The sequence below is a fragment of the Caenorhabditis remanei genome, chromosome IV (genome assembly GCF_010183535.1).
Source record: "Caenorhabditis remanei strain PX506 chromosome IV, whole genome shotgun sequence".
Taxonomy (NCBI): Eukaryota; Metazoa; Nematoda; class Chromadorea; order Rhabditida; family Rhabditidae; genus Caenorhabditis; species Caenorhabditis remanei.
The window spans coordinates 22,544,467-22,571,109 of NC_071331.1; the positions used below are offsets into that span (position 1 = coordinate 22,544,467).

Below are 26,643 nucleotides of genomic sequence, written 5' to 3' on the forward strand. Positions count from 1 at the left end.
TTTCTGTTGAATTATTCGATTTTCTGTTATTTTTTGCATTTTTTTGCCTAATTTGTGTCAGTTTTCAGGAGTTAGGATATCAATATGACCACACCAAGTCGTAGACGTTTGATGAGAGATTTCAAGAAACTTCAGGTAAGTTTTTGAGCTGAAACCCCGGTTTTCTAGCTGAAAAAAGGGTTTTTTTCGGCTTAAAATTCAGATTTTTCGAGCCAAAACTCATTTTTCGGCTTGGAAACTCCGATTTTATGATTTTCAGCTCAAAAAACTCATATTGAGACTAAAATCTGCAATTTTGATTCAAAAAATTGACAATTTTAAGCCAAAAATCGGCTTTTTGGCCTCTAATACATCATTTTTCTGTAATTTTCAGAAGAAAGAACTCATTTTGGGTTAGAAAACTCTATTTTTGAGCTAAAAGCACATTTTTGCACTCAAAAATGCGCATTTTCTGTAATTTTCAGCCTTAAATTCATCTATTTCTTACAGGAAGACCCACCAGGGGTTTTTGAGCTAAAATCTTTCTAAAAAAAACCAATTTTCTAGCTGAAAAATGAGTTTTGGGCTTGAAAATGCAGATTTTTCGAGCCAAAAGTCTTTTTTTTGCCTTTAAAATCCAGATTTTCAGCCCAAAAACTCATTTTAAGACTGAAAACTGCTAATTTTTTTTTAATCACAATTTTCAGCCAAATATCCTGAATTTTTGGAGAGAAGAAGAATGAACTCATTTTGGGTCAGAAGACTCTATTTTTTAGCCAAAAATCCCATTTTTCTGCACAAAAACCCTAAAAATCAGCGTTTTAGCTTCAAAATTGTACATTTTCTGTAATTTTCAGCCAAAAATCCAATTTTTAGCTCAAAAATCATATTTTCTATCATTTTCATTCTAAAAATCTCGTTGTTAACCTCTGAGTCCACTTTTTTGGCATTTTCAGTCCAAAAAACTGATTTTTGAGCTAAAAACTCAATTTTAGCATCAAAAATTCACATTTTTCTGTAATTTTCAGCCCTGTTGAAAAAAAAAACTGAAAATCTGCTATTTTCAGCCAAATATCTGTAATTTTCGGTGCAAAATCTCATAATAATAGACTTTTCAGCCTCGCAATTTTAAGTACGAAAAACTCATTTTGGGTCAGAAAAACGGATTTTTGAGCTAAAAACTCAATTTTTGCTTCAAAAAAACACAATTTTCTGTAATTTTCAGTACGAAAAACTCATCGATTTCTTACAGGAAGACCCACCAGCCGGAGTATCTGGTGCCCCGACAGAAGACAACATTCTCGCGTGGGAAGCCATAATATTCGGACCCCAGGAGACGCCATTCGAAGACGGAACATTCAAATTATCATTGGAATTCTCAGAAGAATATCCAAATAAGCCTCCAATCGTCAAATTCATTTCGAAAATGTTCCATCCGAATGTCTACGCCGACGGATCGATTTGTCTCGATATTCTTCAGAATCGATGGTCTCCAACGTATGACGTCGCCGCGATTCTCACGTCGATTCAGTCGCTTCTCGACGAACCGAATCCCAATTCACCGGCTAACTCGTTGGCTGCACAACTCTATCAAGAGAATCGTAGAGAGTATGAGAAGAGGGTTCAGCAGATTGTTGAACAGGTAAATTTGGCTGAAAAAACGATCAAAAATGGCTTAAAATCGGTTAAAATCGCTCGAAAACAGTGAAAATCGCTCAAAAATGCGTTAAAATTGGCGGAAATCGTCTGAAAATGGCCCTTGGTGTAGATTTACGGAGCTTTTGTGTAGATTTACGGGGACAGGTAGATTCGAGTGAAAATTAGGTTTTAATCGCTCAAAATTGGTGAAAATCACTGAAAACTGGTTTAAAATCGGTTAAAATCGCTCGAAAGCCATTCGGAATCGCTTGAAAGTGGTTGAAATCGGAGAAAACTGTTAAAATTGGTTAAAATCGCTCAAAACTGCGTAAAATCGATTTACTGAGCCTTGTGTAGATTTACGGAGCTTTGTGTAGATTTACGGAGCTTTTGTGTAGATTTACGGGGTGAACCTCTCTGGCTGCATCCGTCAAGAGAATCGTAGAGAGTATGAGAAGAGGGTTCATCAGATTGTTGAACACATTAATTTAAAAAAAAAATAAAATTAAAAAAATTAAAATAGCTTAAAATCGGTTTAAATCGCTCGAAAGCCATTCGGAATCGCTCAAAAATGCGTTAAACTTGGCGAAAATTGGCTGAAAATCGTCACAAAACGATCTAAATTAGTCTTAAAATGCTCCAAGTCGTCAATTCTCTGATAGCCTTGATGTAGATTTACGGAGCTTTTGTGTAGATTTACGAGACTCTTTGTGTCGATTTACGAGTTGAAAATGACGAAAATAGGCTTTGAATTGCTTAAAATCGGCGAAAATTGACTGAAAATCGTCACAAAACGATCTAAATTAGTCTTGAAACGCTCCAAGCCCGAATTTAAGCTCTGATAGCCTTGGTGTAGATTTACGAGGTTCTTTGTGTCGATTTACGAGGCTCTTTGTGTGGATTTACGACGATTTTTGTGTCGATTTACGAGGTTCTTTGTGTCGATTTACGAGGATCTTTGTGTCGATTTACGAGGCTCTTTGTGTCGATTTACGCATGTTGCATGTGGATTTACGACGATTTTGTGTCGATTTACGAGGTTCTTTGTGTCGATTTACGAGGATCTTTGTGTCGATTTACGAGGCTCTTTGTGTCGATTTACGCATGTTGCATGTGGATTTACGACGATTTTTGTGTCAATTTACGAGGTTCTTTGTGTCGATTTACGAGGATCTTTGTGTCGATTTACGAGGTTCTTTGTGTCGGTTTACGAGGTTCTTTGTGTCGATTTACGAGGCTCTTTGGGTCGGTTTACGGAGATTACTGTATGTCGATTTACGAGGCTCTTTGGGTCGATTTACGAGGTTGTTTGAGTCCATAGGTCCCAATTTTTCGCCGTTTTGTATTTTCTCTGCTGAAAATCCAAAATTTTGTATTTCTATTCGGATCCACCGAGAGAGATTCTGAAAGTCTGAAAAATACAATTATTATATGTTATTAATACAAAGTTTTAAGTCGAAAAAAGGCGAAATTGTACCCAAAAACATCTGAAAATTAGCGACTGGCGTGACTTTGACGCGTTCGAAAATCCGGGAAATCTAGTCAGGGGCGCCTTTGACGCGTTTGGAAGTCATGGAAACTAGCCTTATAGAGTGCTGGAGCGCCGTTGACGCGCTTGCAATTCGAAAAATCTTTTCAAAAAGTAGCTGGCGCGCCACTGGCGCGTTTCCAGTCAATTAGGCTCAAAACTGTTCGATTTTGACAGTTTTCGAGCAGATTTTCAGCACTTTTGCCAAAAAAGAGCCGTTCAACGAAAGATTATGGAAAAATCGCGTTTTTGAGCTGAGAATGATCGATTTTGAGCGATTTTCAGTTATTTTCAGCCAAAAAAAAAAAGAAGCAATTTTGCACTATTTTTGGCTGAAATGGACTATATTTAGTCCAATTTCGAGCATTTTCAGCCGACTTTGGTCATATTGGGTCAAAAAGTGCCATTTTGCACTATTTTAGTCAGAAATTGGTCATTTTTGACTACTTTTAGCTGAGTTGTGCGCATTTCTAGGCAAAAAAGGCTCATTTTCAGTCAAAAATGCGATTTTTTAAGCGATTTTCCTAGTTTTTGACTAAAATCTATTTAATATTTTCAGTCATGGTTGAATTTCGGTGAGAACGAAGGCGACGCAGTGATGAAAGACGACATTGACGTCGAAGAGATCAGTCAGGGAGCCGGCGGTGGAGGAGGAGATGATGCCGACGATCGAATGGACGAAGGGGCCAGCGGATCGAATGCTTAAATTCTCTCTCTTTTTGTCGATTTTTGGGGAATTTTGGGCGTTTTTTGAGGGAAAAATGAGTTTTTTTGAGATTTTTTGCCCCAAAATCATGAAAAATGAGCCAAAAATGAGTATTTTGACAGATTTTTGAGGCTTTTCAGTCAAAATTAACCAATTTCAGCCAAAAATAGTCCAAAATCGCTCTTTTTTGGCCTAAAATGACTGAAAATCGGCTGAAATTGCTTTTCTAGGTTTTTGGCTGAAAAAATGTCCGATTTCAGTCAAAACTCAGTTTATATGATACATAACCGATTTTCAGCTAAAAAACTGGAATTTTTGAGATTTTCGGCTTAAAATTCATCAAAATGCTCTTTTTTGCTCAGAGACTTGAAAATTTGAGATTTTTGTCTGAAAATGAGTATTTCCTGCCCTTATACTTTAAAAAAAATCGGGTTTTAGCTGAAAAATTATCAATTACAGCCAAAACTCAATTTATGCCGATTTTCAGCCAAAAAACTGGATCTTTTTTTGAGATTTTCTGCCAAAAACTCAAAAATTCCAGATTTTTTGTCTGAAAATCCTCTAAAAAACTTCATTTTCCCCCCAAAAACCCCAAAATTCCCACCAAAAAATCGATTACATTGTCTGAAATTGTCCCCTTCCAGCTTTTCCCCGTTTTTTCTCTATTTCTCTCCGTCTCTCTCTCTCTCTTAAAATTACGGTAGTTTTCTCTGTCTCTCCGCCCCGTTTTGTATATATATACACTTTTCTATTTTATTCCTCTCGGTCTGTTAGCGCGTTTTTCGAGGATGAGGAGCTGAAATTTGTGAATTTCAGCCAAAAATTATGGAAAAATTGACGATTTTTAGTGATTTTAGACCAAAAAAGAGCAATTTTGCACTTTTTTTTGGCTGAAATTGGTGGATTTTGAGTATTTTGAGCCTAATTTCGAGCATTTCAGTCAGAAATGGCTGATTTTCAGCCAAATTCCACCCTGAGGAAAGAATTAGTTTTTGAGCTGAAAATGGACGATTTTGAGCAATTTTAGTCGATTTTCCGTCATTTCCAGTCAAAAAAGAGCAATGTTGCACTTTTTTGGGCTGAAATTGCTCGATTTCGAGTATTTTCAGTCAAAAATGGCTCATTTTCAGCTCATCCTCATCCCCTCCCCCCTATTTTTTTGTTTTCTCTCCTTGAGAAATCTGGCATATTTCTTCTTTCTCTGCGTCTCTCTCTTTTTCATTCTATTTCACTCCCCCTCCAACACCACCCAATTTATATTATGTATGTGGTTTCTGAAATATGAATTTTGTGAAATGCCACACGCGAAATTCTGAAATTTCACTGAAAATTTCAGATTTTTTGGTGAATTTTCAGTCCTTTTTGACTGAAATCGACCATTTTCAGAGTCTAAAAATTTCAGACTACATGGATCAATTTTCAGTATTTTCAACCGAATTATAGTGTCACATGAAGCAATTTTTGGAGTTTCAGGTGGATCGGAGCCAATGGAAGAGAAGAAAAAGGGCGGAGCCTATTTTTGGACTCACAGGATTTCAGACAAACAATTTTCAGAGATTTTATCTCATTTTCAGACGAAAAATTCAAAAAATTTTCAGTTTTTGGACATTCGGAGTTTCTGGAGACACCGGGTAGTCCAGAAACCCAAAAATAGAAAAACAAAAAAAGATTTGGCGTCGGTGGGAATCGAACCCTGATCGTTTTTGTGTCACTGTCTACCTTAACCACTCGGCCACCACTTGTTTTTGGAAAATTTGGAAAATCGAGTTTTTGACCAAAAATATAGTTTTTAGGGGGTTTTCAGCGGTTTTAAGTGGTTTTTTCGTAGTTTAAAAGTAGGAAAACTTCATTTTTGACACTTTTTACACTTAGAACTCGAAAATTTTGACTTTTTTGATAAAAAATAGCTCTCAAATTCAGTTTTTTCGGCTTTATATCAGTCTTTTGACACTCCTAGGCATCTAGAAACCCCAAAATAAGAATGCAAAAAAGATTTGACCTAGGTGGGGATCGAACCCTGATCGTTTTTGTGTCACTGTCTACCTTAACCACTCGGCCACCACTTTTTTGGAAAATCGAGTTTTTTACCAAAAATATAGTTTTTAGGGGGTTTTGAACTGTTTTTAAGTGTTTTTTTTGTAGTTTAAATGCTGGAAAACCTTATTTTTGACACTTTTCGATAAATACTCTGATGAGTCAGAAACTGCGTGAGCTTTGATTCTGCAAAAGTGTATCTTGATTCCGAAATCTGAAGAACAAAATCTGATTAAAATACTACAAAAAATACTTGTGAAGTGTCCGTAAGGACTTTTTCTCAACCCAGAAGAGTTCTCACAATTGTCAACTTTACAAATTACGAAAAAAAATTTCTTGAAATCTCAACAAATTTTATATTCCTTCAAATTTTCCCGCAATTATAGGCGCTGATAGGCTCCGCCCACTTGCAGCAGTGATCATAGTAACTGACTAGGAGAACACGGGGTTAAACGGAATTACGCCTTCCGCGATTTTAATATTTTTAATAATTCAAGGTTTTTCAGAAATTTTCTGAAGAAATATCACAAAAATATTGCGAAATACGGATTCCCCATCAAAAACTACCCCTACCCCCCTTTTTTCTGCGTCTCTATCTCTCATTTCGTGTTTTTTGGGTTACTGTAGCGCCGATTGTGTGCAAACACCGAACACCGCGACGACAAAATGCACAGAATTTGAAAATTGAGTGAAAACCGTCTGGATAGGGGTAAAAAGGGGTGGAAAATTCGAATTTAATAGTAAAAATGAGACTGGAACACGTTTTTATACAGAAAATGAGTTGTAAAGATAGGAAACCTGTCGAATAGCGGTCAAATTTCCACAATTTCAAAAAACTAATATCAAATTCGAATTCCCCATCAAAAACTACCCCTAACCCCATTTTTCTGCGTCTCTATCTCTCATTTTGTGTTTTTTGGGTTACTGTAGCGCCGATTGTGTGCAAGCACCAAACACCACGACGACAAAATGCACAGAATTCGAAAATTGAGTGAAAACTGTCTGGATAGGGGTTAAAAGGGACGGGGAACCCGAATTTCATAGTCAAAATGAGACTGGAACACGTTTTTATACAGAAAATGAGTTGTAAATGTTAAATGTCGATTTACGAAGCTCTCCAAACTCCGGTTCAAAACCTTCCGGAAGCTGTCTAAAATTTAAAGGTATTTCTGTCTGTGTGTCTGTCTGTGTGTCCGGATGTCCTCCTAATGACGTAATTATGATAATGTGTCCCCCCGCCCCCACAGAAAGGTCCTGAAATAATAATAAGGGGCGGGAAGGGGGCACCGAGAATAAATAGTTAGTACACAAGTATATTGTTTTTTTCCCACCAGATCTGAAAATTTCAGCTTTTTACTCAAAAAATTTGAGTACATAACAAAACTTTTTTTTTCCATTTTGACGTCGAATAAAATGATTTCTGATATTCTATATACTTTTTTGTACTCTTATTTTTTGTACCCCTCACAAGCTCCGCCCCCTAAACTTCTGACACACTTTTAGAAGACGTCACCTCTAGTTTATATAGACTGTGTGGATTTACGGAGACATAATTCTCAATTACATTTTTTTTGCTCCGACTTTGACAGCTTGCCATGGGGTTTATTATTGTTCCAAAGTTTTCAAAATTATATTCAAATTGTAGATCAAAACCAAGGCTACATTTTTGTAGTTGACAATTTTTCAATAGCACCTAATCCCAAGGAGTTATAACGCTTTAAAGCTAAAATTCATCACTTTTTGCTTCTAAATGCTATAACTCTTCAAATACCGACTATATCAAAAAACTACAAACTACAAAAATATGCAAAATTTAATTCTCTACACTTTTCCATTTTAAAATTATCAAAAATCTCTATTCCTCACTGAGAAAACTTGATAATAGCATCCCGAGAGACGCAGAGAAACGAGAGCACTCTCGTTTCTCTGCGTCTCTCCTTACCTTTAAACGTCTGTAACTCCGCGGGGAGGGGAGATATTGAAAAATGGTCAACTACAAAAATGTAGAGCATGAAAAGGGCTATCCGGTGGATATCAATTTTATTAGGATGGGGTGGCCTAGAAAACCAAAAATTGGGAAAAACTAGTCCCCAAGCCAAAAATCGCTAGTACTTTTCAGTTTTTTGGTTTTTTAATAATTTGTTTTGTAATTTTGCAGCGAAATCTTTTCCCTAATATTTTCTTTGCCGTAGTTAAGTTTTGTGTCGATTTACGGTGTCTTATATGTGGATTTACGGAGATGACCTGTGTCGATTTACGCAGCTCTCGTGTTTATTTACGTGACACACCTTTTTTTGTACCAGACTCACCTAAAAACAGGTGCAAAAACCAAAAAACAACTGAAAGACACATCTGGCAGGTCTGAGTACATATATATAGAGAGAATCTGAAAAAAAATTGTCTGAAAATTTTTTGTGCTGAAAAAAATTTTCAAAACTTTTTTTTCGAATTTTTGGTTACTGTAGCTATAGTAATTATAGAACTAAACTACAGTAACCAAAGACCAGTCATATGTATAAATAAATATAGAAAACTGACCAACACCCCGCTATATAGTCAATTAATTATTTAGGTACGAAAAATTTTTTTTTCAATTAAAATTTTTTCGTTTCGTTTTGAAATACCCAATTATAAGTTCATTGCGCCTTCAAACGTATATCGTCATAACATTTAAGCGGATAATTATTTAATTATATTGAAGACCCATTACCCCCACCTACTCCTCAATTTCCTCGTTGCCCTTCTGACTTCTGAAGTCATTTGACGTCTTCTGAATTGTTTTCTGGAAGAAGGATACAAAAGTTGTCTCTGAGACATATGATGTTGTTTTTTAAACTTTTGGAAAATATAGAAAAAAAGTAGAAAAATTCGAAAAAAAATTCAAAATTTTTTTAAAAAAATTTTTGACACCTCCGCCAAAATCCAAATTTTTCAAATTTACCTTTTTCTAATAGCCCTTTTCATGCTCTACATTTTTGTAGTTGACCGTTTTTCGAAATCTCCCTTCCCCGCGGAGTTACAGACGTTTAAAGGTGAAAAGAGACGCAGAGAAACGAGAGTGCTCTCGTTTCTCTGCGTCTCTCCCTCTCCGGATGCTATTATTAAGTTTTCTCAGTGAGGAATAGAGATTTTTGAGAATTTCAAAATGGAAAAATGTAGAGAACTGAATTTCGCATATTTTTGTAGTTTGTAGTTTTTTGATACAGTCGGTATTTGAAGAGTTATAGCGTTTAGAAGCAAAAAATGGGGTATTTTAGCTTTAAAGCATTATAACTCCTTGGGATTAGGTGCTACTAAAAAGTTGTCAACTACAAATATATAGCATTGGTTTTGATCTACAATTTGATTATAATTTCGAAACGATCCGAGCAATATAACATCCACATGACGAGCTCCAAATATCGGAGCGAAAAAACTTTTGAAATTTTTTTTGGAAATTTTTAGAATTTTCCGAAACTAAAAATGTTCCATATCTAGTTTTTAGTCTATTTTTGGTTTTTTTTTGTCTAGATTCATGAGGTGCCTTGTGTGAATTTACGGAGAGCTGGATGTTGATTTACACAACTTTTCTGTAGATTTACGTACTGACGTTTTCAAATTTTTTTGGAAAAAACGTTTTTTTCAAACAAAAACTTCCAGGTAACCCCGTTCACATCCCCAGGATGAAGTGCTCTGTTCTCGTGGTCGCATTCCTTCTGGTTACTGTATCTACCGTAATCATCAGACAAGTCGACGGACAGCGAAGACTTCCATCAGTTGGTGGAAACAACTATTATGAGTGGTTGATGTGAGTTTGGAGTTTGGACCCGATATTTGAGAGCTATGAAGATTTTTAAAATTTCAGAAATATTTGTAGTTTGTAGTGCTTAAAGTGGGCTATTGAATGGTATAAAAATTGTCTGAAAATGTTGAAATTTGAGAAAGTTATAAATATTTGAAAATTTAGAATTTTTCAGTTTTTCAGAAATTAGCAAAGTTCGAAGGTCGTTTTCTAAATATATAACATATATAATTGACAAGTGTTTACTGTCATAAAAAAGCGCTTGAAATTGTGCACATTTTGATAAAAAAAATCGTTTGAATATCTCAAAAGAGTAAAAAGTTATAGCATTTTGAATTTTGGTAAAATTTCAAAAAATCAGGAATTTTTTTTGTTGAAAATTTTGATTATTTCGGTTTTTCAGTAGTTTTAAGCAAAAAATTGTGAAGTTTATGCAGTTTACACAATTAATATTGCTAAAAGCCCTATGAAACTAAAATATTTCTAATATTTTTATTTTGGTCAAGTTCTCAAAATTTTCAAAATTTTCAGATTTTTGACTTTTTTGAACTAACTTTTCTACTATAAGCTAAAACCTGAAACATATAAATAATATACCATTTTAAAGCCTGTAATATTAGCTATCGATTGAAATAAAAAACATAATAATCCGTGCATTTTTCAAAAAGTTATGACTGTTTGAATTTTGTTTTTTGCGGACTTTTATTAATGTTTTTAAATCTGTGTATTATACCTTGAATTCAGTAATTTCTTTAAAAAAATGACTGAATTAAAGCCAAAGACGTTGTTTATTGATCTATGTTCAATATATCCATATCCGACAAAATTTATTTGAGTTTGAGTAGTTTTAACTTTCCAAAAATTTTTAAAAAAAAATTTGAAAAATTTGAACAACTTTTCCAATTCCTGTATCTCAAAGGAAATTAACCCGTTTTTATTGATTTTAGTCTTAAATTAAAGCCAGAGGGATTTTATACTCAATTATGTACAATAATAAATGATAACTTTAATGCTGACAAAACCACGTCTCTCCAAAGTCAAAGATTTTCAAAAAAAAAAAAAAAAAAATTCAAAAATTGAAACTACTTTTAAACTACTGGATCTTCCCTGAAACTAATCCGTTTTTATTGGTTTTAATCTCAATTTAAAGCCAGAGACTTGTTCTATTCACATATATACAAATATATTATTTTGACTTTAACTCTGACCAAGCCCGCCCCTCTAAACTCTGCTTTCAAAACTTGAAAAATATTTTATGAGAATTTAGCATTATTTTTCAAATAACTGTATCTCAGCTGAAATTTTGTCATTCTTATTGGTTTTGGTATCAAATTAAAGCCACAAACGTTATCTATTCACATATATACAAATATATTACTTTGACTTTAACTCTGACCAAGCCCCGCCCCTCTAAAACCCTGCTTTCAAAACTTGAAAAAAAATTTTGAGAAATGTTGAAACTAATTTTCGAATAACTGTATCTTAGCGGAAATTAACCCCGTTTTTGATGGTTTTGGTACCAAATTAAAGCCAAATACTTGTTCTATTTGATAATCTATGAATAAATTAAGTAATTTCAATTGAGACCAAGCCCCGCCCCTCCAAAGTCTGTCCACCTTACCCAATTTCCAAATTTCCAGGCGCGCCCAACACGGCGGTCTCGGCTCCCAGAATCCGATCGTCTCGTCTCGTTCCCCAAAACTCGACCGTAACTGTTTCTTCTCGCCAGTCCAGTGTATGTTCGACACCTCGTCGACCGATAATTTAAATTCTTTTCGTCGTTAATCTCGTCACCCGTCCGCCCACCAAAAAAGCCGTCCCTCGACTAGTCCCCGCCATTTTTCCGAAAATTTGAGACCTTTATTGAGATTTCCACGATTTTAAGTTATTATATAAATATATATATATACTGTACTGCTGCAATTTAAGCTATTTTTCAAAAAAAAAATTCTGAATTTTTTTGCTACATTTTTTTTAAACTTAAAATTCTTTATTAATTATCGATTGCCTGGGATGAATGAATGCATGTTGAACACGTAATATATGTATGCTTTCGGGTAGATTTTCAGATATTTTCAGATGCAAAAAAAATTTTCAGACAAATTTTTTTTTAGACATGTGACCGCAGACGAGTCGGTTTCCAGGCGGATAGTCGACAGTGTCGACAAAAATAGCGGAAAATTGAGTAGCAGATGCCAACGAGGCACGATAACACGACGCATACAATAGCCAGTCTGGAAAAAAAAAAATTTCAGCAAAATTTTCAAAAAAAATTTTTTTTTCAAAATTTCTTCAATTTTTCAAATTGTGAAAAATCTAATTTAAACTACTTTTTATATCCGAAAAACGCCAAAAACTGATTTTAAATGGCTGAAAACGCTGAAAAACGACTCATGACCGAGTTTTTGAGGTCGTGGCCTAGAAATCCAAAACTGATCCCCGCCTTTAAAATTTTCGGTTTTGAACCTTTTTTTGGAGTGAAAAATGATTTTAAACAAGTTTTATACATTTATCGTAACTTAAAACCTATAAATTGGCAATTTTTGAGTTGAAAAAATTTCAAAAAAATTTTTTTTAATTTTCAAAAATAATATTTTTTTCAAAAATTTTGAAATTTTCGCAAATCTGCTCTATCGCACTTACAGTAACCAAATCCTAATCTTTGCACAACATTCACTCTTCTCCGGATCCGCACTCGATGGACAACATTTATAGAAGAAGAACATGGATTCACGGGGACATCTGGAATAAAATGTCTGTCTGTGTGTCTGTAAGAGTGTCCGGATGTCCGCATCAGAATCAGCTCGTTGAGAGCTTTCAGAAAGTACCCACAAGCCATGGTTCCGACAACTTTGGGTCTCGACGCGAAAACTACAGTAGTCTGTTTTCGGGTTACTGTAGTTTTCGTGGCGGGACCCATAGTGGTCGGAACCTAGGCTTGTGGGTACTTTTCTGAAAGCTGAAAACGAGCTGAATGCGATAGTTATAAAATTTTTAAGATTGGATAAAAATGGGCGGAGTTACGACTACTTCTAAGGAAAAATGATTTTTTATATGTCTGGAAAACAAGAAAGTTTTGAAAAATGAATGTCCTCGCACTTACAGTACACTCGGGTGAAACGGTTCGTCCGGTCGTTTACAGTAACTGACGGATCCATTGGAACTTCCTTGAAGGGAATTCAAAATCGCCGCGATGAGAGAGCATATGAGAAGGAGAGTGAGCAGACAGCAGACTAGTCTCATTGAGGAAGGAAGGACACACAGAGTATCCGGTTCATCCAACACGTACTGTCCGGGTACTACTCGTTTTCCAGTTCGAAGGGACCGAAGGGACGGGGGACGCGACCAGACGACCACTGGAGAGTCGGGCGATTCTAGCATTACGCTGAAAATTTGAAAAAAACTGGTGAGAAATATGATACACCGAGATAGAGCACAAGAATTTGAGGAAGTAAAATACAGTAATGACAATAATTCAATTCAGCTTTATGACAGATGGTCACAAATGACCAGAGAGTGTTAAGATATCAGTGATTGTCCCATCGAATAAAATTTTGTATGAACTATATACAGTACCGCTCAAAAGTATATAAAAGGGGGACTGCGGTATTCCAAAAATCAAGAATTTTTGATATGAATCGACTCACTAGGGAAGGATCCCGAGTCGAGATGGAGTTACAGGTCGAGATATATATCACTAGAACGGAAATTTTGTGTTGATTTCAAATCTGTATTTTGTTCTTGCAGAGCAATCTCGGGGAAAAAGTTATTGCCGTTTTTGCCGCTTCTCAGTGCAAAAATGAGCATTTTCAAGACTTCCAAAATTAACGTTTTTTCTTGATATTTTCAAATTTTTTTGTGTTGTACGTGTAATTCCGTTAATGTATTGTTGTATTGTTTGTGTTGGAACTTCAGAATATTTTCAGACAACTTTTTTGTAAAAGCGTTATTTTTGAAAATTTAAGAAACTCCATAAAAATTTTTCTTAAAATAAATTCTGAAATTAAACTATGCCAAAATTATCTTTACATCCGTACTCATACGTACAGAACAAAAAAATTTGAAAAAAATGAGAAAAATGTTAATTTTGAGAGTCTTGAAAATCCTCATTTTTGCACTGAGAAGCCACAAAAACGCAAATAACTTTTTCCCCGAGATCGCTCTGCAAAAACAGAATACAGATTTGAAATCAACGCAACATTTCCGTTTTAGTGATATATGTCTCGACCTGTAACTCCATCTCGACTCGGGATCCTTCCCTAGTCATAATTTTATAGAAAAGAGAAAAGTCTCTTGGAGCCAGGTCCGAAAATTAGTCTAAAACGAGTTATGAGGCCTCAAAGTGTCAAAAAAGGGTCTCTAGCCGTGAAAATTTGCCTTATATTTCAAAATTTTTTCATGTTCACGGCGAGAGAGTTTTAACTTGAAATATATTGCAAATCTTCACTGCGAGAGGCCCTTTTTTGACACTTTGAGGCCTCATAACTCGTTTCAGACTAATTTTCGGACCTGGCTCCAAGAGACTTTTCTCTATTCCACAAAATTCTGAGTCGATCCATATCAAAAAATCTCGATGTTTGAAATACCGGAGTCCCCCTTAAACTTTTGGTTTTTTCAGTTGAAATTGGACAACTTTGAGAGTGTGTCATGGTAATTCTTTTTGTCCCATTAAGTAGATTTTTGATGGATCTTATAGATCAAAGGTAGAACTTTATTTTTGTAGTTGACAACTTTTTTGTACGGACACTCCCTAGCAAGTTATATATCGACAAAGTAGTTTCTCTCTCAAATCGACCCATTTCAACTGTCTCCTTAAAATGACCATAACTCTCTAGGGAGTGTCCGTACAAAAAAGTTGTAAACTAAAAAAATAAAGACCTAGACTTTAGCTACAACATATGAAAAAAATTGGCAAAGATATGCATTTCGATTTTGAAAAACAACTTTTCTGTGTTCTGCGTTGTGGGACAATTAGTAAAACAAATATTCGAAACGAATTTTCAAGAAAACTGTCGCAAAAATATGAGATTTTCGGAGGCAAACATCTCGAATTTGTATAAAAACTGTAAGTCTTTCGAAGACAGACACTTGTTATATAGTAAATTTCAAAAATATAGTTAGTGAATTATAGCAAATCACCAATTTTGTTACTACTTCTGTTTTTACGAGAATTATGCCAAAAGTTTTGCTTTTATCCTTCTTTCAACACTGAACAAGAGATGTGTCGGTTTTTAGCATTTCAAAACGTGAGATTTGATGAAAAAAAAGCCAAAAAAAGACCTTCAGTACCCTCGTAAATGCCTAGTCTCACTAAAAAAAGAATGTCACGATTTTAATTCTCATTTCAGGCTCCGCCCACAAAACAGAGCCCCGATTAGAGTACACAAAGACCGCAGTATGTGAAAGACTCCTGTTTTGGGGGCGGAGCCTATTTTGTTCAAAAATAAATGAATAAATGCCACGTCATCACCCTATATTTATGGTCAAAAACCAAAAGTCAAAAAAAAGAATATATTTTCCAGAAAATTGATAGCCGTCCGGTTTTAGCTTTCTGGCAAAAAAAGAAGAGACTCCAAAAAAAGTTCCAAAAAACCTCCCCCCCCCCCCCCCTTTTTCGAATTCCTTAGGGGGGATTAGTTGTCTTGTGACGCCCGTCCGTCAAAAAATTGTGAATACGTACATATATACATGTGTATAGAAAAAAAAGGACAAGAAATGTTTGATACATACCCAAGAATTTGTGTCTTAGAAAAGAATCGAAAAGTTGTTTGGAATAAAAAAGTGGGGGGGGGGGGCTCCAGATGTCTCGAGACACGACGTCTTTTACGGCCCCCGGCCGAAAAGCACGTTTTATGGTTTTTCGGGTTTATTTTCCACTCGGAGGGGAGGGATTTGAGGAGAAACAGATTTGAGGGGGAAGGTTCCATTTCTATCAACATGTGATGAGGGGGACGGAAGAAAATTTTCAAAAAAAAAAATCAATTTTTAAAAAACTTTGAGACTTACCAACTTACCAAATACTAAGAAGATGACGATATGGAGATTATTGGTCCGATTTCTCGGTTTCATCTGAAAATTCTGAAATTTTTTCTGGAAAATTTGAAAAACAATGCTCATATTCGGATTCCCCATCAAAAACTACCCTTTTCCTCATTTTTCTGCGTCTCTATCTCTCATTTTGTGTTTTTTGGGTTACTGTAGCGCCGATTGTGTGCAAACACCGAACACCCCGACGACAAAATGCACAGAATTTGAAAATCGAGTGAAAACCGTTTGGATAGGGGTAAAATGAGACAAGGAGTTCAAATTTAAAAATAAAAACTGAGAAAATAGTTTCAAATTGATCCATTTAGTAATCAAAATCCAGTGAACAGTGTATAAAAAGATATTTTTCAGTTTTTCAGCAGGTTTTGTCAGAAAATTCTGGTTTTTAATGTAAATTTTAATAAGTATTGTAATTTTTGTAAGATGAAACTATGAGGTTTCAGTTTCACGTGTTTTTTACCCCTAAATCGGAGTTTTTGAGCAATTTTTGAGTTCTGTGCATTATGAGTGATTTGCGGCCATACTATTTGATAATATTTAGATTTTACAGCAGTTTTTCGCAGGAAAACCCCAAATTCCGGCAAGAAACCCCATTTTTGATATGAAATTCGAATTTCCCGCCACTTTTTACCCATATCCAGACAGTTTTTACTCAATTTTCGAATTCTGTGCATTTTATCGTCGGGGTGTTCGGTGTTTGCACACAATCGGAACTACAGTAACCCAAAAAACACAAAATGAGAGATAGAGACGCAGAAAAATGAGGGTAAGGGTTGTTTTTGATGGGGAATCCAAATTAGAAATTAGTTTTTTAAAATTGTGGAAATTTAACTACTATTTGGCAGGTTTGAGGTCTGTAAAACTTATTTTCTGTATAAAAACGTGATCCAATCTTAATTTCTATGTGAAATTTGAGTTCCCCGCCTCTTTTTACCTCTATCTAGCCGGTTTTCACTCAATTTTAAAATTCTGTGCATTTTGTCGTCGGGGTGTTCGGTGTCTGCACACAATCGGTGCTACAGTAACCCAAAAAACACAAAATGAGAGATAGAGACGCAGAAAAGTGGGGTTACGGGTAGTTTTTGATGGGGAATTCGAATTTGATATTGGTTTTTAAAAATTCTAATGAGACATTTGAAAAATTTCAATTTTAAGTAGTTTAAAAACAAAATCTTTAAAAATAACATGTAAAATACTAAACAGGAAATCTGTCCACTAATATGATGAATTTGATCTACAAAAACAATTTTACAGCCCATCCCAGACATTCCTTCCTCCTTCTTATCATTTTCAACAGGAATTGGACTCAGAAATGATAAGAAAATGATAAAAACTCTATAAAAAATTGAACGGAACAGATGTTGGAACGCATTTTTAGTGTGAGTTTGCATATTTTTGTCAGTTTTTATTTTGAAATTTGAAATCATTGCCCCCTTTTTACAGATTTTTGACCTTTGAAACCGATTTTTTGTGAAAAAACGTGTTCCAGGATTTATTTTTATGTTGAATTCGGATTCTCCGCCTCTTTTTACGCCTATCCAGACAGTTTTCACTCAATTTTCAAATTCTGTGCATTTTGTCGTCGTGGTGTTCGGTGTCTGCACACAATCGGCGCTACAGTAACCCAAAAAACACAAAATGAGAGATAGAGACGCAGGAAAATGGGGATATGGGTAGTTTTTGATGGGGAATTCGAATTTGATATTAGTTTTTATATTTTTAGAAAAAAATTCAGAATTTTCAGATGAAACCAAGAAATCGGACCAATAATCTCCATATCGTCATCTTCTTAGTATTTGGTGAGTCTTAGTCTGAAAGTACGCCAAAATCCTTTAAATTTTTCAGTGATTTTTATTTTTTTCATGAAAACCAAAAGAAAATCAGTTGAACCGTTAATCCTGACAGAATTGAAGAAAAACGTGCAGAAATGTGTGTCTCGCATCGAAAATATAACTTTTCTGGTGCCGGAGGACACAGAAATCACAGAAATCAATAAAAAGTACAAAAAAAACGGTCCAACTTCACCTCGAAGCCTTCAGGGGTGCGGGATTAGGTAGGTATCGAAAAACGCGTCAACGCACCGGAAGTGCGTCAACTCACCAAAAACGCGCAAACGCCCGGAAAACGTGTCAGCAATCAACTTTCGTTTCAGAAAACAAAATATTCGAGCTAATGACACTTATTGGCATCGGTGACACTCTTCAACGGCGAGTTCTTGTAAATGCAACTGATCTCAACAATATTCGCATAATGGCCAACAAAATTCAACCAATTTTTCCAAAAATACAAGAGGAATTCGAGTTCAAACTGATTCCGGTGAGTCAATGGTACCGGATCGAGAAATGCGCCAGCAAGACGGTTGCTGACGCGTTTTCGGTGCATTGGCGCATTTCTTGTTTTTCTAGTTTTTAGTGGGTTTGACACACATAGAACTTCAGTAGAGCCCTCCGATTCCAAAAATAAGCAAAAATAAGCAAAAATAATTTTGCTGGCGCATTTTTCGATACAATATTTCAGACAGCTGCAGCAACGCGTCAAGATTTGAGTGTTGGCAAATGTTGCACGTTTGATGACCCAAAACAGTTTATAAGTCGACCAGAAAAACATTTGATCTTCGATGGGCGTTATTTCCAGGTACACCGAAAATGCGTCAGCAAATTTTCAAAAAACTTTTTAGAGTTTTAAATATTCAATCATATTCGGCTGAAAATTCGAGAATTATTGAAGCCAAAGGCTCAAATCTTTAAAAAAGCGGAATGTTTGCTTCCAGAACGACATAGAAACGATTTTATGTGAGTATCGAGAAATGCGTCAGTGATGCTCAGTGCTGACGCATTTCTCGTGCAACCAAGGTTTACTGTTCACTGTTTTCACAAGATTAATACCTATTTTTAAATTAGAGAATCATAAGAGGGGGTTGACGCACTTTCCGTGCCTTGGCGCATTTCTCGTGCCTTGGCGCATTTATCGTGTTTCGTTTTTTCAGAATCTGTCCTCACATTCGACGTGGCGATTTTCAATTAGATGATTATCATCAACCATCGGATCCTAAATTCACACGGGCGGCCACCAACTTTTTAGTGGATTACTGTAGGGTTGAATATCGGAGTGTCGTACCGAAATTTGAAAGTTTCAGATCGAAAATCTCATCCACGGGTTACTGTAGCAGTGTTCGGGAATGACGTCAAATTTGTTTATGAAGTTTTTAAAGGTATATCGCGAAATGCGCCAGCAAATTTTTTGTTGGCGCATTTCTGGATCTCACTGATTTTTCAAATTTTATGACATTTTCAGATCTTGTGGACACCGAAAATCTGCCCAGAAAGTATTCGGTAATAATTTTTTTTGGTATTTTTGCACCAAAAACGCGTCAGCAATGATTTCAGGTCGTCCTTACACCAACTTTGGCGCCAGAAATCGACTTGGCTTTCACTCGAAAATTTTGTGACGTCACACTGATCACAGGTACAGTAACCTGGGGGACACCTACAGTAATCCATTTTTAGTTTTTCAGCACCGTCGTCAACATTCGGCTGGTGGTTATCATATTTGTCGAAAGAGGGATCAGTCACTTATTATAGAAATATTATGGAGACGCAGGACAAGGTACAGTAATCCAGGGAGTACTGTAACCTGATGTTTTTGGTTTCAGGTGGCAAATGAGATGAAGGAAGATGATTTCTATCCACCGGAGTGGATCAAGTTGAGATATGACAATGTTACGGGCAGAATTGACACATTTTTCTGATTTTTGGGTTATTTTTTGATCTCAAAATAAATTTTTATTATGAAATTCGGTTTCCCCCGCCACTTTTTACCCCTATCCAGACAGTTTTCACTCAATTTTCAAATTCTGTGCATTTTGTCGTCGGGGTGTTCGGTGTCTGCACACAATCGGCGCTACAGTAACCCAAAAAACACAAAATGAGAGATAGAGGCGCAGAAAAATGGGATTAAAAGTAGTTTTTGATGAGGAATTCGAATTTATGCATAAAATCATAAAAGATACAGTAACCACAGCGAATACTAAGTTTTTGTGAATATTCTGAATAAACTTGCTTCATTGAAACGTTTGATGTTAAAATTCGTCATAAATTTGCCATACCTAGAAACCCATCAGATGGCCTAGAATCCCAAAACTACTCCTTGCATCACAATCAGTGAGTTGAAAGCTTTCAGAAAAGTACCCACAAGCCTAGGTTCCGATCACTTCGGGTCTCACCACGAAAACTACAGTACCCATATTTTTGGGATTACTGTAGTTTTCGTGGTGGGACCCAAAGTAGTCGGAACCTAGGCTTGTGGGTACTTTTCTGAAAGCTCTCAATGAGCTAAATGTGATGCAGGGACTAGTTTTGGGTTTCTAGGCCACGCGCTCGAAAACTCGGCCATTTTCTCCAAACAAAAAAAATTCAAATTCAAATTTCCCTCTAAAATTATGCGTATCGAATGCAAACACGCTTCACTGACATAAACATTGGTCACTAGAGAACACACACAAACACTCAATTACCCAGGGGGGTCGGCCGTCCGACTCTATCTTATTTGTCTGCGTCTCTCCCCTAAATTTATCTCTCTCACTCTCATTTTTCCCCCTTTTTTTCTTGTTTTGATCGGTATTTTGTTGGTTTTAACTGGTTTTAAAAAAAATTAAGTCTGAAATGGTATAGTTATTAAATTTTGGAACCCAATTTTTGAAAATTTTCAGAAATTTAGAGATTTACTCAGGAAAATAGGTTTTTAGGCACAAAATCACGTTTTCTCATTGGTTTTTGACTTTATTTGCATTTTTTTTTTACTTTTTTAAACCAAATTTTTAGAAATTCCGGGTTTTTCCAATAGAAAAAGTGTGTAAATTCGCTGATTTTGGCAGATTTTTGCTCATTTTAATTGGAATTCCGCGTTATTTTTGATAATTTTTGATGTTTCAGTTTAAAAAATCGGAATTTTTAGTGTTTTACAACCTAAAAATGTCCATTGCCACGTAAAATTTCAGAAATTTCGAGTTTTTTGTCAAATTTTAACTAGAAATATTAAAATTTTTGCTGTTTTCACTCAATTTTTGAATTCTGTGCATTTTGTCGTCGTGGTGTTCGGTGTTTGCACACAATCGGCACTACAGTAACCCGAAAAACACAAAATGAGAGATAGAGACGCCAAAAAATGGGGATAAGGGTAGTTTTTGATAGGGAATTCGAAAATGACATTGCTTTTGGAAAATTGTAAAAATTTGACCGCTACTCGGCAGGTTTCATATCTTTAAAACTAATTTTCTGTATAAAAACGTGAACCAATTTTAATTTCTATGTGAAATTCGGGTTACCCGTCCTATTTTACCCCTATCTGACCTTTTTTCACTCAATTTTCAAATTCTGTGCATTTTGTCGTCGTGGTGTTCGGTGTTTGCACACAATCGGCGCTACAGTAACCCAAAAAACACAAAATGAGAGATAGAGACGCAGAAAAATGGGGATTAGGGTAGTTTTTGATGGGGAATTCGAATTTTTTAAAATAATTCATCCAAAATCCCAGTTTATCGTGTTTATTTTCACATTTGATCTTAAATTTAGATTTTTTTTGTTGAATTCTCATATACTCAAATTTCTCCGGTATTTTTTTCCAGAAAAATGGCTTTCAACGTCGACAAACTACGCGAACTCTACTTGGATTGTCAGGAAAAAATTTATCAGGGATTGGTGTTGCAACGACAAGAGATATTTGTGCTCTTCGAAACTCCAGAGCAAGTAAGTGGGCTCTTATACGAAAAATTATCACTAAAAATCGATTCATTATTGAAAAACTAAGCTCAAATTCGAATTCCCCATAAAAAACTACCCTTATCCCATTTTTTCTGCGTCTCTATCTCTCGTTTTGTGTTTTTTGGGTTACTGTAGCACCGATTGTGTGCAAACACCGAACACCCCGACGACAAAATGCACAGAAATCGAAAATTGAGTGATAATCGGCTAGATAGGGGTAACAATAGTCGTAGAAACCAAATTCAACATAGAAATCACACCTAGAACACGTTTTAATGCAAAAATCAGTTTTAAAGGTCCAAAACCTGCCAAACAGCGGTCAACTTTTTGATATTTCCAAAAACTAAGCTCAAATTCGAATTCCCCATCAAAAACTACCCCTAACCCCATTTTTCTGCGTCTCTATCTCTCATTTTGTGTTTTTTGGGTTACTGTAGTGCCGATTGTGTGCAAACACCGAACATCCCGACGACAAAATGCACAGAATTCGAAAATTGAGTGAAAAGTGTCTGGATAGGGGTAAAAAGACACGGAGAACTCGAATTTCATAATAAAAAGTTTCAAAAATCAGTGAATTTCTCTAAAAATCCCAAAATTTTGTGTTTTTTCAGCACGAATCGAAAACCACTACTGAAAAGGCGATCATTGAGGTGTTTACTCATCTTCGAAACGTGGTCAATTATACTCCATGCTTCGGACTGCCAGAAATCCGGATGGTCGCCAAGGAATCTGATATTCCAGATGGAACGGATCATGTTAAATTTGGTTATCCTTTTGGTGAACCCTATGCTGTAAATCTGGATATTCTGAGAAAGCAAATGTAAGTTTATTGTATAGTTGAATAGCTAAGATTCCGAGAATTCTGAATATGTTTTCAAAATTCTGCTAGCGTCAAAATGAACCTTAGTTTGACATTTTAAAAAACTATGAAAAAAGAAAAACCATTATCAAATTCGAATTCCCCATTAAAAACTACCCCTATCCCCATTTTTCTGCGTCTCTATCTCTCATTTTGTGTTTTTTGGGTTACTGTAGCGCCGATTGTGTGCAAACACCGAACACCCCGACGACAAAATGCACAGAATTTGAAAATTGAGTGAAAACAGTCTGGATAGGGGTAAAAAGGGGTGAGAAATTCGAATTTAACATGGAAACTTAGTTAGGAACACGTTTTCGTACTGAAAATGAGTTTTAAAGATATGAAACCTGCCGAACACCAGTGAAATTTTTTGAGATTTCAAAAACCATTATTAAATTCGGATTCCCCATCAAAATCTACCCATATCCCCTTTTTTCTGCGTCTCTATCTCTCATTTTGTGTTTTTTGGGTTACTGTAGCGCCGATTGTGTGCAAACACCAAACACCCCGACGACAAAATGCACAGAATTCAAAAATTGCGTAAAAAACATTGATTTTGGGGTAAAAAGACACGGAGAACTCGAATTTCATAGTCTCATCTTCCAAAATTTTCAATTTCCCTTAATTTCAGCAATGGTCCCGATGTAATCCGACCGTTTTTCAACATCGGAAATCAATACCATAATAATTATGGACCAAGAAGAGAGAGGATGGGTTTCGATTGGATAGCGGATCATGAGTTGGTTGATTAGGCTGGAAACTAATTAATTAATTAAAAACTTCAGCATGGACCATGAAAAAATCCGGAAGGCCTGTAGGAAATTGATTCATGATAAATCTGAACGTTTTTCGGATTTTCAGTATTTCATTTTGGCGGTCATTTATTCGAAACATTGTTTGGAGTGTTTTCTCTCACTAATGAGAGCAGTCATGGTCCCAAAACATGCTCTTGCTCTAATCCGTCTGGCCGGAAAAGAAGTTGAGTGTAAAACTGCTGAAAATGAGATGAATCTCGCAAAAAGTTGGAGAGACGATGAAAATAAAAAATACGGAATACCGTGCTGGAGATTGAATCGAAAATATGTGGTAAGACACGCGACGCGACCGCAACGCTTCAATACAGAAGATAATTTTTCAGGCCAAACTGGAAGCTCAAGTTCGTATCAGAGTTGCAGAGATGAGACAGGTACCGTTTTTTACTCAAAATCTTGAATAAAACAAAAAATTAATGTCAAAATCGAATTCCCCATCAAAAACTACCATTATCCCCATTTTTCTGCGTCTCTATCTCTCATTTCGTGTTTTTCGGGTTACTGTAGCGCCGATTGTGTGCAGACACCGAACACCGTGACGAAAAAATGCACAGAATTTGAAAATTGAGTGAAAAAAGGTCAGATAGGGGTAAAGAGGGACGGGGAACTCGAATTTCACATAGAAATTGAGATCGGATCACGTTTTTATACAGAAAATGAGTTTTAAAGATTTGAAACCTGCCGAGTAGCGGTCAAATTTTTCCATTTTTCCAAAAGCAATGTCATTTTCAAATTCCCCATCAAAAACTACCCATATCCCCATTTTTCTGCGTCTCTATCTCTCATTTTGTGTTTTTTGGGTTACTGTAGCGCCGATTGTGTGCAAACACCGAACACCGCGACGACAAAATGCACAGAATTCGAAAATTGAGTGAAAACCGTCTGGATAGGGGTAAAAGGGGACGGGGAACTCAAATTTCATATCAAAAATGAAAGAAATTATTTGATTTTTAGGGTTTTCTTAAAACAAAATAAATTTTCATCAGAACCGTGTCTCTCCGGATTCGGATCACGATCCTGATGCCCCGATGCAAGGATTCATTCCCGATTTGTCGGATGATGAAGATGAAGGACCAATTCCAGATGCCATCCCCCCTCTCAATGGGAATGTAAGTAGAGGGAAACTGTACCTCGAAAATTTGATCTACCTAATCAATTTTTCAGATCAATAACGGAATTTCGGATAATCGTCACCAAGAGCCTGCGGGTCCCAGTACCATGAAAATGCCGAAAATAGAAGGGCGGCCAAAGAATGGTGTCGAGGTAGGTGTATCCTTAACTACAGTACTCATTAGCCTAGCTACAGCATAACCGACATGAAAAATGCGACTTTTGACGTGACGTAAACCGAAAATCATCACCAGATTCGAATTCCTCATCAAAAACTACCCTTGTCCCCATTTTTCTGCGTCTCTATCTCTCATTTTGTGTTTTTCGGGTTACTGTAGCGCCGATTGTGTGCAAACACCGAACACTCCGACGACAAAATGCACAGTATTTGAAAATTGCGTGAAAACCGGCCAGATAGAGGTAAAAAGAGACGGGAAATCCGATTTTGACATGGAAATTAAGATTGGGTTATGTTTTTATACAGAAAATGGGTTTTAAAGATATGAAACCTGCCGAGTAGCGATCAAATTGTCTAAATTTTAAAAAACTAAGCTCAAATTCGAATTCCCCATCAAAAACTACCCTTATACCCATTTTTCTGCGTCTCTATCTCTCATTTTGTGTTTTTCGGGTTACTGTAGCGCCGATTGTGTGCAAACACCAAACACCGCGACGACAAAATGCACAGAATTCGAAAATTTAGTGAAAACTGTCTGGATAGGGGTAAAGAGGGGTGGGGAATCCGAATTTCATAGTCCTAGCTCATAAAAATCGATATTTTTGGTCCAAAAATCAAAATTTATGACGAGAATTCCAGAAATCACTAACACCACCACCTGCTGCGAGAGGAAACGGACAAGAAATGAAACCAGGATTGATTGAAGATAGCGTACCAAAACCTGTGGCCGATGATGACATCGAGGAGGGTACTGTAGCTGGTGTCAAGGTAGGTGTATCTTTAGCTACAGTACTCATCGGCTTAGCAACAGTATAACCGACACAAAAAATGAGACTTTTCACGCGACTTTAACCAAAAACTAAGCTCAAATTCGAATTCCCCATCAAAAACTACCCATATCCCCATTTTTCTGCGTCTCTATCTCTCATTTTGTGTTTTTTGGGTTACTGTAGCGCCGATTGTGTGCAAACACCGAACACAACGACGACAAAATGCACAGAATTTGAAAATTGAGTGAAAACCGTCTGGATAGAGGTAAAAAGAGGTTTGGAACCCGAATTTCATAGTCCTAGCTCATAAAAATCGATATTTTCGGGCCAAAAAGCCAAATTTATTGAAAACAATGAAAAATCCAGGAATCACTACCACCACCACCTGCTGCGAGAGGAAACGGACAAGAAATGAAACCAGGATTGATTGAAGATACTGTACCAGGACCGGCGGCTGATGATGACATTGAGGAGGATACTGTAGCTACCGTACCACCACCTAAAAGAGGAAGAGGACGGCCACTAGGCAGCACAGTGAGTGATTTTGAGTTTTTTTTTTGAAGGGGACGTCTAAAAACCGGACATTTCGAAACTGTTATGCAGTTTTTCATCGGTTTCAAAACGTCTCAGTTCCAAAGTGACTTTTGGTTTTAAAATTCATTTTTCAGAAGAAGAAGCGTGGCCGAAAATCTGGTAAAACAGAATTGGACGCTTTTTCTGAGCACAACTACGCCGCCACACCAAAACGCGGGAGATTCCACTGATCTATTGCAATGATACTGAATTTTCCTTTTCCAAAATACTTAACTACCTTTCTAATTATCTAATTATTTCTCACGCTGTCACGATTTCCATCAAAATCGATGTTTCTCGCTTTTTTCACGCATTTCATTTTTTTGAATAAAATATAAAGGATTGTTAGGCTCCGCCTCAAAAATCGCATTTCTGCCAACCCGAAAAACACAAAATCATAGTGATTTCTAGAATTTCAGTGAGAATTTAGGATTTTCTCACAAAAATACTGGTTTTCATGAGCTAGGACTATTAAATTCAGATTCCCCACCCCTTTTTACCCCTATCCAGCCGGTTTTCACTCAATTTTCGAATTCTGTGCATTTTGTCGTCGGGGTGTTCGGTGTTTGCACACAATCGGCGCTACAGTAACCCGAAAATTGCCAATTGAGAGATAGAGACGCAGGAAAATGGGGATATGGGTAGTTTTTGATGGGGAATCCGATTCTAACATTAGTTCTCTACACTTGTGGAAATTTAACCACTATTCGGTAGGTTTTAGGTCTATAAAACTTATTTTCTGTATGAAAACGTGTTCTAGGCTCGATTTCCATGTCGAATTCGGATTCTACAACTACTTTAACCCCTATCCAGCCGGTTTTCACTTAATTTTCGAATTCTGTGCATTTTGTCGTCGCGGTGTTTGGTGTAT

The 26,643-nt window shown here is 36.2% G+C and overlaps 5 protein-coding genes across 5 annotated transcripts; 4 read left to right on the forward strand and 1 right to left on the reverse strand.

Moving 5' to 3' along the window:
* Positions 1 to 84: 84 nt before the first annotated feature.
* On the forward strand, positions 85 to 3,851 carry GCK72_015791 (uncharacterized protein; the record flags this gene model as incomplete). Its single annotated transcript, XM_053731134.1, has 3 exons — positions 85 to 135; positions 1,205 to 1,621; positions 3,705 to 3,851. The coding sequence occupies 3 exons, from the start codon at positions 85 to 87 to the stop codon at positions 3,849 to 3,851; spliced, it is 615 nt and encodes a 204-aa protein (XP_053585906.1).
* A 5,696-nt stretch (positions 3,852 to 9,547) lies between these two features.
* On the forward strand, positions 9,548 to 11,451 carry GCK72_015792 (uncharacterized protein; the record flags this gene model as incomplete). Its single annotated transcript, XM_003092334.2, has 2 exons — positions 9,548 to 9,672; positions 11,307 to 11,451. The coding sequence occupies 2 exons, from the start codon at positions 9,548 to 9,550 to the stop codon at positions 11,449 to 11,451; spliced, it is 270 nt and encodes an 89-aa protein (XP_003092382.2).
* A 325-nt stretch (positions 11,452 to 11,776) lies between these two features.
* On the reverse strand, positions 11,777 to 13,047 carry GCK72_015793 (uncharacterized protein; the record flags this gene model as incomplete). Its single annotated transcript, XM_003092332.2, has 3 exons — positions 11,777 to 11,900; positions 12,310 to 12,408; positions 12,770 to 13,047. The coding sequence occupies 3 exons, from the start codon at positions 13,045 to 13,047 to the stop codon at positions 11,777 to 11,779; spliced, it is 501 nt and encodes a 166-aa protein (XP_003092380.1).
* A 4,836-nt stretch (positions 13,048 to 17,883) lies between these two features.
* Positions 17,884 to 19,459, forward strand: GCK72_015794 (uncharacterized protein; the record flags this gene model as incomplete). Its single annotated transcript, XM_053731135.1, has 4 exons — positions 17,884 to 18,027; positions 19,098 to 19,176; positions 19,226 to 19,317; positions 19,364 to 19,459. 4 exons carry the CDS (start codon positions 17,884 to 17,886, stop codon positions 19,457 to 19,459), a joined length of 411 nt encoding a protein of 136 aa, XP_053585907.1.
* A 1,879-nt stretch (positions 19,460 to 21,338) lies between these two features.
* On the forward strand, positions 21,339 to 25,963 carry GCK72_015795 (uncharacterized protein; the record flags this gene model as incomplete). Its single annotated transcript, XM_053731136.1, has 10 exons — positions 21,339 to 21,455; positions 22,082 to 22,290; positions 22,961 to 23,068; positions 23,115 to 23,415; positions 23,468 to 23,515; positions 24,128 to 24,250; positions 24,306 to 24,404; positions 25,069 to 25,197; positions 25,566 to 25,733; positions 25,868 to 25,963. The coding sequence occupies 10 exons, from the start codon at positions 21,339 to 21,341 to the stop codon at positions 25,961 to 25,963; spliced, it is 1,398 nt and encodes a 465-aa protein (XP_053585908.1).
* Positions 25,964 to 26,643: the final 680 nt, after the last annotated feature.